Source organism: Leiobunum rupestre, chromosome 6 (genome assembly GCF_980474605.1).
Source record: "Leiobunum rupestre chromosome 6, qqLeiRupe1.1.hap1, whole genome shotgun sequence".
Classification (NCBI taxonomy): Eukaryota; Metazoa; Arthropoda; class Arachnida; order Opiliones; family Sclerosomatidae; genus Leiobunum; species Leiobunum rupestre.
Genome location: NC_143389.1, coordinates 57,640,065 through 57,651,793, shown reverse-complemented (window position 1 = coordinate 57,651,793; position 11,729 = coordinate 57,640,065). Strand labels below are relative to the sequence as shown.

At 39.0% G+C, this 11,729-nt stretch overlaps 2 protein-coding genes across 2 annotated transcripts in view; both read left to right on the top strand.

Annotated features, from left to right (window-relative positions):
- The first annotated feature begins 4,594 nt into the window (after nucleotides 1-4,594).
- On the top strand, nucleotides 4,595-8,173 carry LOC149942736 (uncharacterized). Its single transcript, XM_090177905.1, has 5 exons — nucleotides 4,595-4,817; nucleotides 5,026-5,235; nucleotides 5,307-5,430; nucleotides 5,500-5,658; nucleotides 5,721-8,173. The coding sequence occupies exons 2-5, from the start codon at nucleotides 5,050-5,052 to the stop codon at nucleotides 8,132-8,134; spliced, it is 2,883 nt and encodes a 960-aa protein (XP_090034031.1). The 5' UTR covers nucleotides 4,595-4,817; nucleotides 5,026-5,049; the 3' UTR covers nucleotides 8,135-8,173.
- A 1,258-nt stretch (nucleotides 8,174-9,431) lies between these two features.
- LOC149942735 (suppressor of lurcher protein 1-like) overlaps nucleotides 9,432-11,729 on the top strand; it is a 29,023-nt gene continuing 26,725 nt past the window's right edge. The window contains exons 1-2 of the mRNA XM_090177604.1: nucleotides 9,432-10,266; nucleotides 11,498-11,681. Of these exons, the coding sequence (XP_090033730.1) occupies nucleotides 9,858-10,266; nucleotides 11,498-11,681 (593 nt within the window). The 5' untranslated portion in view covers nucleotides 9,432-9,857. The remainder of the gene's footprint in view (nucleotides 10,267-11,497; nucleotides 11,682-11,729) is intronic.

Here is an 11,729-nt window from a genome sequence, read left to right as displayed (position 1 = left end):
AACTACTCCCTTCTTACTCCAACTCGTTTTTTTCGTCAAGACAGAAATAGGTGTTTTTTTTTCGCCTGTTAAAAAGTGTAGCCATATGACGTCATTTTACTTCAATTCTGTCTTGACGAAAAAAACGAGTTGGAGCACGGACTTTAAATTTTAGAGGACGAGTAAAGCGTAGCCTTCCCCTGTAGTATTTTAGTTTCCCCGAGCATCAATCACTTCGAACTAGGGAGAGAGAGTCCGTTAAGGTCATTCGTACCACGCATAGAGATAGACCCCCCCCCGCATCTTATCTGGAAATCTGGCCGACCGAAAGACACGCGCTTTAGTTTTTTTTTATGACCTTGAGCGACTCCCGTCAGCCTGATCGGTGAACGGTGCGTAAAATACCTCGGGAATACCGGTCCTCTAAAATTTACAGTCCGTGGTTGGAGTAAGAAGGGAGTAGTTAAAGGTTAAAGGTTATTTACAAAAAGCTTACCTCGTGTGAAGAGGTCTAAACCCGTCATGTTTTCGTTTAAGCAGACGACAAAGCTAGATTACTCCCTCTACACCTCCTTTCGAGCTAGGAGCAACAAACACAAGGAGAACGCAGCTAGCCTTTAAACACGCTAACGAAGGGTTGTGTACGAATTTCATTGGACGAGCGTCACGAGCCTTTACTCTGAACGTTTTACGGGCGGGGAGAAGACAATTTCCGAATTTTCCCCTTCCGACGGCAGCAGGCGCTAAAGCGTCTAGCCAATGAAAAACGTACACAAGAAAATCCACGACTTTTTACGGGTTGCGTTCTCCTTGTATGGGGTGCTGTGTTTGTTGCTCCTAGCTTTCGAGGAGGAGTAAAAAGTGTAACCTTAGAGCTCTGGAACAAGCGAACAAAATTCGGGACAGGGTAAATCTTACCCCGAAAACCGGCGAATAAAACGTTTTAGGGTAAAAAGTTTACCTATTTAAGTAAAATGACGTCATATGGCTACACTTTTTAACCTGCTCAAAAAACCCAGAACAGGCGAAAAAAAACCACCTATTGACTTCGAGCTTGGGAAATATACCGCCATCTGCCATAATATCCTAGGGGCCCGCACATAGAAATCTCATAGGTAACTAGAATGCTGCCGTGTAACTGGCAAATGGGCCAAATGCCGTGGCAGACGATAGCCAGATCTCAGCCAATCAGAGCTCAAAGAGTGGTTCTGCCAAGAATTTAATGTCACCAGAGAGAATGACGTCACCTATCTCCCGCTATAGTAGCGGATCCAAGGAGGATTATTATCCTCCTTGGCGGAACCACTCTACGGCCTCTCATTGGCTGAAGGTTCAAGGCGAACTGGCGTCAAGCTCGGCCGTAGGCGGCAGCATTCTAGTTACCTATGAGATTTCTATGGGCCCGCACCACAAAAGGAAAATGAAAAAAAATTCATACAAAGCTTTAATAGTCTTATCAGGTTTTTAGTCATAAAATTTTTTTATAATACGATTTCAGGATTCCCCGGGATTCCCCCAGAAGGGCCCGCACCCATAGAAATCTTATAACATAGAATGATTCCGTATAAATACAAAATGGGCCAATTGCATTTTCGGAGGTTTCGTCATTATCAGCCAATCACGATTCAAAGAGTGACTACGGCAACGACTCGTTGCCATCTAGTTTGAGTTACTGAAAATAATAATTCGATTTTAGATTACGTCACCTTAAGAACCCCCATTTGATTGGCCCACGTCAATCGAGTCGCGGCCCCTGCGCTCTCTTATATGCAAACGTTTTGGATAACTATTGCGTTGTTTGTTGTTATGGCTCCTCGATGTTTCATTTCCACGGTAATGTGTCGTTGTACAGGTAAAAGTTTGGGTTTCCTTAAGCCTCGAGGCAATTTGAAATGTTAACCAACGGCGGGCTTTCAAATTGATGATTTGGTAAAAGTTACTTCAGGAAGTTCAGTGAGCCTAGTGGAACAACAACTCAGGACTATAATTACTGCAATATCCGTTTTTTTTAAATACTTTATTTAACATTGTAAATATCGGTCTTCGTTGAGTACTATCTCTTATGTTGTTTAACAGTGGAATGTTGAATTTAAGCAGAGTGTGAGACATTTATCTTGGCTAAGCTTCTCAGAGAAAAAGCATATTATTAAATAGAAGGTAAAGTTTTGAAAAATTAGACAATTATCAGTATGATTGTTGCTGTTTAATTCAATGACTGTCGTCAATTCGTCATAAGTGTCATTCTTTAGTGTAATGTATTTTTAGTGGGATATAATTACTCTTTCATAATGTTTTTGTTTATCTAATTTTCTACAAACAAAATAATAAATATAATTTTACTTACTTTAAATGTGAAATAACCTTTAAATACAAAGGTTAATACTAAGGACCTTCAGTCACTGCTTCTCCCAAAACTGCCATTGGCATTGCCTGATATTTTAAAAGTTGGGCCTATGTCAGGCCTAGGCTTAAGTATTTTCAAAGCGAACCTAAACGAAATCTTATTTATCTTCCTCACAATGGTATTTAAATATTCCTTATAATAAGTAAATATGAAAACAAAACTAAAAGTTCAAAAAATCTTAACACTTATTAAATAAAAATCCAAAAACGTTGAAGTGGTTCATGTGAAAAATTCCAGCAAAAACCTATGGGAATTCTGCGAGCTTGGATCGGATGGATCCTGTAAAAATAGTCTGAGCTTCTACTATTTTTAACCACCATGTTATGGCGCTAGCGGCTTGCCGTAGTCAATGAATGGCCGCTGATTGGCTGAAGCTTAAGCAAAGACTATATAATCATTAGTCGTTGCTACAAAATGACTTGGCGTCAGGTTCTCCCGTAGACTGGAGCATTCTAGGTAGGAGTATAAGATTTCTATGCCCGCACCACAGGTCAGCCCAGTGTTGCCAGATGGTGGGAAATTTCCCATATTGTGGGAATTTTTTGGGTTAATTTTGGCTCTGTGGAAAAAAGGTAATTTTTTTTCAAAAACGTTGATTTTGTGTGGAATTTTCATGTCCGCGGGTATTTATCCTATGTTTTTTTTTTAAATTTGACTATCAACAGAAAGCCCAAAATTATCCAGAGCTGTGTATTTTCGTGAATCTTGTGATTTTATAAATAATATAAAGGAGGTGCCTCCTAATACTGCAATCAATCAATGCACAAGCCTAACAACCAAAAAATTTGAAAATTATGGCATGTTTTCCGTTATGTTTTCCTTGGGGGCGGGGCTAAATATGGGTGTGGGAATTTGTGGGAAATTTACTACCCTGCAATGGGAATTTCAACTTTCAAACATTGGCAACACTGGGTCAGCCTAGGGCAAGGTTCGTAGAGAAAAATACACTAGGGGTCTACAGATCCTAGATTCGAAATTACGGCGTTTCTTGATAGCGCGTTTACTCGTGAGGCTTTTACTGATAACAGTTCCTGGCTCTAGGAAATATTACTTCTTGGTGATTTCCTTGGAGGATGATTTATTGAAGTGTCTACTCAATCAAAGATAATATAACTACGCACCCTAGATTCGAAATTAGCGCGTTTACTCGTGAAGCTTGTTTTCCACTAGCGCGCGTCATAATGTTATTTTCTTTACGCGCGTAAAAACGTTTGAACGTTTCAAAGCTGAGAAACGCGTCGTTGCGCGCGCCAGTGGAAAACAAGCATGAGGCTTTTACTGAATTCGCGCCGGAAGTCGGAAAAATCGGGCTTCATAGCAGGGTGAGAAATAAGGAATTTCAATAGATAACCCAAGATTATATTACTCACCTATAGTTTTCTTTCGTTTAGAAACATTTTTAGAGCTACAGGCATGATCCATTATTGTTTTAAAACAATATAACGAAAAAATATCTGGTACCTTGAAAACCGCAAGTCAAAAACCACGGCGCAATTTTCACTAAAACTTTACGTTTTAACTAGATGTTGGTAGCCATATATAAATCTCATAGGTAACTAGAATGCTACCGCAGGGAGAGTTTCGTTTGACCGACTGCTCATTTGGCCGACTGCTCGTTTGGCCGACTGCTCGTTTGGCCGACTGCTCATTTGGCCGACTGCTCGTTTGGCCGACTGCTCGTTTGGCCGACTGCTCGTTTGGCCGATTGCTCATTTGGCATTTGGAAGATACTAGGTGCGTTTGGCTAGGTACTGTCCTCTAGGTCGCGTTTTAGAAGGCCCAGCTTGGTTATAAAGAACGGGGCTGGGGGGGGGGGGTGCCGGTTCGGCCCCCCAGCGCTCGAGCGAAGTGAGTGCGCGGCGCCGCCAGGCGCCAATACTTAGAATACAGTCCCGTTCTATAAGTCAACCTAACACTAAAAACATAGAGAAGGACAGGCTATAGTATAAGAGTCGGTGAAATGAGCAGTCATTCAAAAGAGCAGTCGTTCAAATGAGCGGTCGGTCAAATGAACAGTTTGCCAAACGAGTAGTCGGCCAAACGAGTAGTCGGCCAATTGAGCAGTCGGACAAATGAGCAGTCGGTCAAATGAGCAGTCGGTCAAATGGGCTGCTCATTTGGCCGACCAGAATTTCGGGTAAAAGAGTAGTCGGCCAAATGAATAGTCGGCCTAATGAGTAGTCGGCCATATGGTCTGCTCATTTGGCCGACCGAAAAGTCGACCAAATGAGCTGTCGGCCAAATGGGCATTCGGACATATGAGCAGTCGGCCAAATGAGGAGTCGGCCAAATGCAGCACCCCACCCGCGAAAAGTGGATTACAAATTTACAAATTCACTCGCGATTATAACCTTGAAAAGAGCAAGTTGAGCAACTTGAGCAACGCGCAGGATTTTGCGATCAGAGGAATGTTTCGAAAAATACTACGTAAAAAGTGAGTTGGCCTTTTAATTTTGTTAAAATAGTACATTTAGATGAATTATTATTTAATTTATTTTTCATATTATCATTGATTTAACACACTTTCTAGTATTTAAAGGCTTTGTTCAAAGCAAAGGCTTAAGAGTTTTCACTCTCCTCATTGAAAAATACCAGACCTTCAAAATTCCACCATAAAATGTGTTCATTCATTTTCTTTACAGCCTCGCATTACCAAACATTTCAATATGATGGTCATTGATACAAAAGAAAATTTGCTAAAAAGTGACGACGAAGAAGACCTTATTTTCGATCACTCAACACTCCTGCGTAAAGATGTTGCATTTAGAGAATCTGGGTATCGATGTTGTCCTAGTGGAGGAAAATTACAAATTGCTAAAACTGTTAACCTTTGCTTGTCTTTTTTTGGACTGGTAACTATTTATCTCTAATTATGTTGTGCACTAGCTCTAAAACTGTCAAAATGTTTTTTTTATGCCTGTAGGGGCTATGCTTTGCTATTCCAACAGCTACCCTTAATGATTTACAAACAGCTGTTCAAGCTAATGAAAACATTAAGAACATCTATACAGCAAGATATAGTGGATATTTATTTGGTGCTATAATTGGTAAAATAATTTTTTTCAATTAAAATTCGCTGAATGAAGCTTAAATTTCAACTTTGTTATTAATTTTAGGCGGATTTTTATTTGATTGTTACAACCGTCAGTTTTTGCTGTTTCTAAGCTTATTAGCTACAGGCATTGGTATTATAATAATGCCATTTTGTCGAGAATTGCCCGCATTAATGGCATGTACCGCTGTTACTGGCATAACTATGGGATTTTTAGACACAGGTAAGCAAATGAGAAATATGGAAGTAGTCCTGAAATTTTATTTTCTGATAAATATTTTGCAGGTGGCAATGTGTGGTGTTTGGATCTTTGGGGCCAAAGGAGTGCGCCATTTATGCAAGCTCTTCACTTTTGCTTTGGATTGGGAGCTTTTGTAGCTCCTTTAGTAGCTGAACCTTTTCTTTCGCCACTCTCTGGGCATCATAATGTAAATTCTTTGGAAAACGTGACATTTTTTAATGGTTCTTTGCTGAGTGTTCCTAGAGTTGGACTTCCTAAGTACCCACTTACTTTGATCAATGGAAAACACTCTGTAGTGAAACATTCTATAAATGATATGAACAGGTTTGGGTCACTGGAGAATGGGTTCGAATTAGATAGAACTAAACGGGAAGTTTTTAACGATACTGAATGGCTGACAAACACCACTGAAATTGTGATTAGCTCCGATTTTAATTTGACTGGAGACTCTCTTAATAGTACTTTTGCGTATAGCAAGAATACTGAAAATTTGAAGATTACGCCCGTAAAGAAACTGACAACTTCTTCTACTACTACTACTACAACGACCACTGTGAAACCAAAACCAAAATATGCTGATGGTAACAAGTTACCTCAAGATCAAACATGGGTGAAACCGAAGCTAGATGATAAAGGAAATCCTGTTTCGCCTCCAGAACAAGCTAAACCAGCAACAACTGCTAAACCAAATATACAAGTCAATACCAATGAAAGTTCTAATGGCACAATGGCTAAACCTGCAGAAATCCATGTTAGTGATAGTGTAAATTCAACAGCTGCTACTTCCTCTACTGCTGAGCTCGAGAAGCTGGAACTAAACAATTCTACATCTGAAGCGCCTACAACGGTTCCAACTATATCTTCCAAAAAGAGTACCGTCATTGTGACATCCACCTTTCCAAAAGAAAAGGACCCAATGACCCAAAAATTCATAGTCACGAACTTAACAAAACCATCATATACCAATTCTGGTGTTACTAGTCTGGAGCCAACTACCCCCAAATCCGTAGACAAGAACTCAACAAAACCATCAGAGGACAATTCAAGTGATACTAGTCTCAATTTAACCCCAAAGAACTTAACTTATTATCCTCCTACTAAGCAGCTTGAAACTGATATTAAAACAACTATTGGCACCCAAATCGAACTGGTACCAAGCGAAGAAACACAGCCAAGTATCACGTCTACCGTAGCAACAACCAGTGTTGAAACCAAGTCTTCTGTCAAAAAAGCTAATCCCCAAATTCCCGAAGAACCACCAGTTTCTGAGAAAATGAAACCAGAAATTCTTCCAGGAAGAATGCCCTTCCCAACCTTGAAAAAACCATTGGGTTTGCACCCCAAAAACCGCAGTCGTCAAACCGAACAACCACCAACCACTAAACGTCCTATAGCAGAAACGACAACAACCCCACCAATTAGTGATTTATATGTCAATTACAATCCATCATTGGTGCAAAATGAAAGTGATTTGTTATTGGGTAAAAATCAGAGCTCTAATAGTTGGGACAATGATATTTTTTCCACCGTATTCAATTTTCTGCGTAAGAATCGTTTGGGAAAGTTTGAAATTCCTTACATTCTGCTTGCTGTTTATATTTTTGTCGTTGCAATAATCTTCTTAGTGTTTTTGTGCAAGAATCCCAGAGAACCCAGGTCGATGCAATTGGAAGATAGCAACAAATCACGAGATATGAGTCTTTCTTTCAGAGTAGTGATGGTCGGGTTAATGTCACTCTTCCTTTGCCTCTATGTTGGCATCGAAGTTTCCGTAGGGGAACTATTAGAAACGTTTGCCACAAAGGAAAACTTGCAACTTCCCCAATCAAGAGGATATTTCCTCCCTTACGTTTTTTGGGCTAGTTTTTCAGTCGCCCGAGGAATCTCTATATTTGTGGCCACTCGTTTCAGTAGTCGCGCCATGCTAATTAAAAATCTTTCAATCTGTTTGGTGGCTTCCATCATGTTGGTGGCGGGTGCTGATAAGCTGGAAGCTTTGCTTTGGATCGGCATCGTAGTCTTGGGATGCGGAATGGGCCCTTTATTTCCCACTTCCATTTCTTGGCTAGGAAGATATTTGCACATAACTAACAAAACGGCTTCTATGTTTGTCTTAGGGGCTGCCATTGGGGAAATAGTCATTCCCATAATTGTAGATTTATTTATCAACCAAGAACCAATGGTACTTATGTATGTAAATATGATAGTAAACGCTCTTTGCTACGTAACTTTCATAGTCTTGTGTGTAATGGCTTCTAAACACAAAAAATATGGAGGTAAAAAACCTAACAGATCAATGTATGAACTTGCCAATACTCACGATTACGATGACAGTTCGGAACTCTTGACGACGAGTAATGATCACGGTAAAAGCACCACCAATGGGTATTATTTGCAAATCAAGAATCGACATGTTTCCGGCAATGGAAATGATTTTTCCAGGAATTCAAACACTTAGGCATTGTAATTATATTAATAAAATTTATCTAGTTGTCAATCTCTCAGCTAATACGCCTGCATCCTTCAAAATATAGTGTTTTAAATTTATTTATTTTTATTAGAAGAACTCTGAACTAATGAAGTACGTGTAATTAATTGGTTTTTTAAGATCATATAAATTTTTTCATGAACCAATCTCTTTTTTTATAATATTAGTTTAAAAAATTATCATGCATAAGAATGACCTTACTACTAGCTGTTTTAATGACTTGTTTTTAATTTACCATTTCTAAGTCAGAATTTTTATCATTACTGCCAAATATTTTGTTTTGTTAATGTAGGTGTATCATTTTTATTTCATATTTTATTTTAAACGAATGCCTAAAGTCAATTTAAGTTAAATATATAGAAATGAAATGACAACTAATTTTGAAGATTTAAAGAAAAAAAATATTTAACTCGAGTGATACATTTTCTCAGTGCATTTTCTAAAAATGCACTTCACCTATTTTTGATCTACTTATAAAAAAAAGTCCTTTATATAAAAATAAAAGCTTTCAACAATTTAGAAAAATGTTTGAACTGTCATGGTTCTGTATATAAATATAAATACATGTATAAAACAAAATTCCATCCCTTAAAAGAAGTTTTTTTTATTTGTTTCACAAGGAAAAAATTTCAAATTTAGTGACTTTTAATCATGTGAGATATAATGACTAGAGTGTATTTTTGTTTGCAATGAACAAACCATTACTATTGAATATTTAGGAATTCATTAAAGTAAGGAAATAAATTATATAGTTTAATAATGTTTGTTGATAAAAAAACAATTAGGTTGTGTACAATATTTAAAAGATATTTATGGTTTCTGTATACATTGTAATTTTATCACTTCAAAAGTATAAAATACAGCATATATAATTTTTTCTGTGAATGAAAAAAATATCGATTGTAGGCGTAGTTATATAAAAAAAAATAAAACCGCTTTTATATATAAAAAAAGGTGAATGTCTAATATTTTTCTAATTCAATAGAATGGTTGGGGGACAATAAAGGGGGGGAATTATATTCCCAATTTCCTGATCACAAATGGTTACGGAATAATACGCGCGTGTGTCCTCCCCCCTGTCAGCGTTCGATAGGAGCATTCCGCGAAGTCCATGAACACCGTTAGCTCGTCTCCCCCCCCCCCCCCACCCGTCATCCCGTTCGGCCCACCTTCCATCTCCGCGCCGGTTCGCTCTTGAGCCTCCGCGAAATTCATCCCCCTTTTCCTCTCCCTCATTTCGGAAGCGCGACTTGGATAGAATCGAGATGAGACAGGGGCTAGTTCGCGGCCATCCAACGGCTGAGGCTCAGAGCGCCCATCTACCCAGGAGACGATGGACACGAATTTCCACGCCGTCCTCGAAGTACTTCTCGTTTTAGCATTTAGCTCGAAGCTTCGTAGCATTCGTTGAAGATATCATGTAAGAAATTCCCCCCGATAGCGGTGAGGCGTTTTTCGAATTTGCCCCGATAAGCGGTGACGCGTTTTTCGAATTTTTCCCCGATAGCGTGGACGTCTCTTCCGATATCAGGCGGCGGCGAACCAGCGACGTTTCCAGCCGCGAGCTTTAGCGAAAGTTAAGGGAAGCCCCGGCAGCGATTTGATAAGGATGATGAACGAGTCCGAATGAATTTTACCCCCTTCGTCGCATCCCGTTTTCTTTTTTAATATTAAAATAAAAAAGAGATAAAAGATGAGCAAATGCGTCAAGAGAAACTTAGTCGTCAATTACAAAAGCCATATAATTTTCGGCAAGCACGTTGGATATTGTTTCTCTACGACGGCGGACGCCAGGAGACTGTCCAGAAGCAATCTGGCGAACGATATCGAACCGAAAACTTTGTCAATAAGTGAAAACAAAGAGAAGATGAATGTACGAAGTGTCAAGTGTCTGAACTCGGCAACTTTCGACTACAATTACTCGAGAAAGAAGAAAGCGAACTGTTCGCGCGGCCACAATTACAACAGACGCGAACTTAATCCGAATCCCTCTTCTTGGTATCAGCTTGTCAATATTATTTTGTGCCTCTTTGCCTACTGTTTCGCTTTGTGTTTTTCAACGGCTGAAGCCGGAGGAGCGAAACCGATGCCCAATAGAGGGGGTAAGCGTTCGTCTATTTTTCAAAGTCTGTCCAATTTTACCTCCAACGGCCCAAGAACGCGTTCGTTATCCTCCTTACGAAGTTAGGAGCCACGTGTTTTTCATGGCCCCGATATGATTTTGCTTTTCCCCAAATCATTTCAACGCCGTAGCGGCATTGAAATAGATATAACTGCTAAAAGGAGGAACATTTAAGAATTATAAATGATCTTCTTCCTTTTGGAATTGCATTTTTGTTTAGTTGTTTCTCCTCAAACAATGAAAGAGCTCGAAATAGCTTTTCCAGAAAACGTCCTCTTTTGTAAGATAACTTTTGAGGCAAGACATATTTTATTCCGAATTTATGTGGGTCGACTGTAAGAGAAAAAAAATGGGATAGGAGAAGGAAAAATAAAAAGGGAAAAACCTAGGATTCCTTTCAAAAGGACTTTTCGGCAGAAACCGTTATGTCAAAAGAAAAAGAATTATTATAAAAAGAATAGAAGTGTATCCCCGCGTCGTGAGATTTTGGTCGCTTTCTTTATTTCACGCTGCGGTGTAGTTTTTACACACAATCCCTAAGGGATTTCGTGTACAGTGTAGCCGATGCCGCCGCCGTCGTATTCGTCATAACTCTCCAAGAATTAGGCTCAATCGAAAGGAAGTATCATGCTCTCGGCCCATTATTATGATTTTAGGCGGTATTTGACTTTAAATCTACATACTTTTTTTTTAAATGAAGACCGACTGGGTTGAAAATTATATTTTTAGTTAGTGCATGCTCATCATTTTGGAACTAAGTTTACGGTTGCATTAAGAAATTTTAATTTTAAACGAGATTTTGGTCAATTCGCGAGATCCCGCAACCCGCGTATGCACTATAGGCGCCTCAATAAAACACCTTCTAGGAAATCACCAAGAAGTAATTAATATATCCAAGAGCCAGGACCTGCAAATTACTGTTTATTTGGTGCTTGATGAAATAATGAAAATTTAGGAGTATAAAGAGACGAATACTTATCTCTAAAAGACCTGTTATGTTACTTATGACATTAGCAATATAGAGAGCAATAAATATTTATGTCTAGAAGTGTATTATATATTTCGGCATTAGAATAAGTAACATATAATACACTTGTTATAACGTGTTATGTTACTTCTGATATTAGGAGTATAAATGCACTTATCTCTAAAAGCGTATTATATACTTTTGTCGATACGTAATGGTATTTGTGGTATTTTTTCCGTGGCAGAGTTGTGTCGCCAATGGATAAGTAGCGACGTAAGCAAGAATGGCAATTTCACTTCCCCCAACTACCCGGAGCCGTACCCAGCTGACGTTCATTGTTCGTATCAGTTCCTAGGGCAGGATCACGAACGCGTTCAAATACTGTTCACGGATTTCGATCTGTATGCCCCTCACGATATCACTAGCAAGTAAGTACCGTCGTAATTATCACAAAATTCTTTCTTTTCTTGTGTACG

Excerpts from the sequence above, each read along its gene's own strand:
- LOC149942736 (XM_090177905.1), top strand. The coding sequence starts at position 5,050 with ATGATGGTCATTGATACAAAAGAAAATTTGCTAAAAAGTGACGACGAA. Across the intron at positions 5,236-5,306 it reads GCTTGTCTTTTTTTGGACTG|GGGCTATGCTTTGCTATTCC; the intron begins GTAACTATTTAT and ends TTATGCCTGTAG. Across the intron at positions 5,659-5,720 it reads TATGGGATTTTTAGACACAG|GTGGCAATGTGTGGTGTTTG; the intron begins GTAAGCAAATGA and ends AATATTTTGCAG.